This window comes from Macadamia integrifolia, unplaced genomic scaffold, assembly GCF_013358625.1.
Source record: "Macadamia integrifolia cultivar HAES 741 unplaced genomic scaffold, SCU_Mint_v3 scaffold2978, whole genome shotgun sequence".
NCBI classification, from domain to species: Eukaryota; Viridiplantae; Streptophyta; class Magnoliopsida; order Proteales; family Proteaceae; genus Macadamia; species Macadamia integrifolia.
In genome coordinates, this window is record NW_024869106.1 from 33,688 (window position 1) to 36,414 (window position 2,727).

The following is a 2,727-nucleotide window of genomic DNA, read 5'->3' on the forward strand; positions in this document are numbered from 1 at the left end:
AAAGTGGGTGTAGCATGACTTGTAACAACATATCTGATCTGATCAATGGTTCCTGCATCGGCATAGGCTGTTGCCAGACCTCAATTCCAAAGGGCTACCGACAATTCTGACACCCTAAACTGAAATCGAGCTGAATCGAATAGTATACTTACATATTCAAACTGAATTTGAACCGATGGTTCTGACACCCTAAAGTAAAACCGAGTTAAACCGAATAGCATACTCACATATTCAAACTGAATTTGAACCGAATAAATTCGGTTCGATTACGGTCTTGTTAATTCAGCTCAGTTTTGATTTTGGTATTCGGTTTCGGTTTGAAATTGTGAAATTGACACCCTTAGGTGAGAGGATGTGTGGGATTTTTTTCAAAATAATTATAGGGATTTAAATATGGAGAGAGAGAGAGAGAGAGAGAGAGAGAGAGAGAGAGAGAAGTTCCAAGTTTGAACCCCATAATTTAAACATTGCATTTATCTTTGCTTTTGTTTCATCCATGAAAAAATATCCTCAACAAAAAGCATATACCAAGAGATATGATTTTGAATTTCCTAGTTAGCTAGTCTATGATTAGCAAAATATATACATAAGCTTAAAGCTGATACTTGATGTTTATTACCTTCCCCCTACCCCCACCCCCTTCCCCTTCATAGTTCTTATACTAGTTACTCCACCATTATATATGTCTTTAACTCTGTCCTTACTAGAAACACTTTTCTCTTAACACTCATATTTCTTACTTCTTATTTTCCCTATTATTTTTTAGCTTTTTCAATCTATCAAGTAAAAAAAAAAGCCACTTCAATTAGATTGTGTTCCAAAAGCACTTCATTTTGCTACATTTTCTTTTCATGCCTTTTCACTTTTCCCCACCCAAAGATGTGGGCCCCCATTTGGATGTTGGCATAGGACTACACATACTTGATATTGAAATATAAGATTCGATACCTATGTTAGAGTCCTTCAAGAGTCACCGTTGGGAATCATTGAGAAGCAAATGGCATTATAAAAGGATCCAGGCATTATGAAATTTATAATGCTTCAGATGTACTAGCTAGGAATCCTCATGATGAAGCACAAGACCCAACTTTCCAGCATTTGTTCTCACCTGATGCAATAGCTTTTCTTGGGTCACACCTTCCTTTTTCTTAACCTGAGAAAAAGATTCGAAGAAATATTATTAGATTCTTTGAGCAGGTGATCAGTGGTAAAACATGATTAAAAAAAAAAAAAAAAATAGCATTATATAAAGGGCTGAAATCTTGCTCATATATGGCTGGTCCCTCGGTAATCAGAATTACCAGCCATTTCAGTCATATAATTTACTTGGAAACCCCCTTGGGGTCACAAATACTCTCTTAGGTTTTTTAGTGTTTTCAAAAAATATCTTTCAAGATTCTAGTTATTTTTTAGCAAGCAGGGTTAGAGATATAACCACATGTGGTAATAATTACAAAAATTTCTTTTTAAGTCTGAAAATTTCATTTCCATTCCTTCCCTTTAATTATATTTGTAGCAAAGAGCCACAGTAAAATTTAATAACCAGATTTAAAATATTTTCAAGTTAGTTAAAAAATTTTATTTTGTAAATTTTATTTCTATTTTTTAAGTAATTTTATTTCTCTTCCTAAAGGTAGATGACAACTAATAAAGCAGTCACATCGCACACATGACTCCTTTTGATTGAAAGGGAAATGAAAGAAAGGAAGAGAAATTTTTGACCCAAAAAAAAACTTTTATGATCATCACCCCATGTGACATATCACTAACTTCAATCATTCTATAATTAATTATTAAGTTTCATTTTAATTTATATTCAAAACCTTTGCTATAAAATGTAAAATAAAAATTACCAATAAAATGTATTATTATTGAATATGGTAAAAATATTAATTAATTTATACAATCACATGAAAGTGAAATTTCAAAATTTAAAAAGGAAATTTTATAATCATTACCCAATGTAACTCTAGTTTGCGTCACAGAAATTAACAATTACCATACATACACGGAGGAAAGTAGTAATCAACATGTTGGCATGATCAAGCTCATCAATTGAAGAACATGTAATTTGCAAGCCCAGCATTTCTATTGCCCTTTGCACCAGACCCATTGCTCCCATTGCCTTGTTGCAACGTATCTTTAATAGGAATCGCTCTTTTTCCATCATATATGCTTCAATCTATAATCATATTTCTAAAAACACAAGAGTTAAATTGAAAATATGTATATATGATAATTATGAATGAAGATGAAATTAATGTGGATCGACCTTAGATATAGTTGGTAGAGCTGCATTACGATCATAACCCTTTGTAGAAGCTTCCATTAATGGTGGAGTTTCATCATCCTCAAGGGTAATAGAAGATGACTCCCCAGAAGAAGCAGTGGAGGATGAGGATAAGCTGGTTTTCTCCAACTCTTTCTCTGTCTCTTGCAGTACATTCTGAAGATAAGCTTGTGCATCTACTAGAATAGATCGTTTATCCATCTACCATCATCACCACATAGATACACTACTTCTTTTAGAAACTTAACAGAATTAAATCTGATTATGAAGAAACAATAATTAAGAAGGGGTTTTCCCTTATTTCGCGAGTTAGTTCCTCAGCTGATGGCAATACCGTAGGTAAAAGCACTAACCTCGATGTGAGTTTCTGATTGGACCAGCTTTTTTGTATATTGTTTCTTTTCGTTCTTTTAATAAAAAAAAAAAAAATATCGAAA

The 2,727-nt window shown here is 32.9% G+C and overlaps 1 protein-coding gene across 2 annotated transcripts; it reads right to left on the bottom strand.

Moving 5' to 3' along the window:
• Positions 1 to 921: 921 nt before the first annotated feature.
• On the bottom strand, positions 922 to 2,491 carry LOC122067569 (transcription factor bHLH35-like; the record flags this gene model as incomplete). 2 transcript variants are annotated; one of them, XM_042631400.1, is given in 3 exon segments in its annotated part: positions 922 to 1,153; positions 2,009 to 2,182; positions 2,273 to 2,491. In XM_042631400.1, coding segments are annotated over 3 exon segments (492 nt in total), but the record flags the coding sequence as incomplete, so codon positions are not given.
• Positions 2,492 to 2,727: the final 236 nt, after the last annotated feature.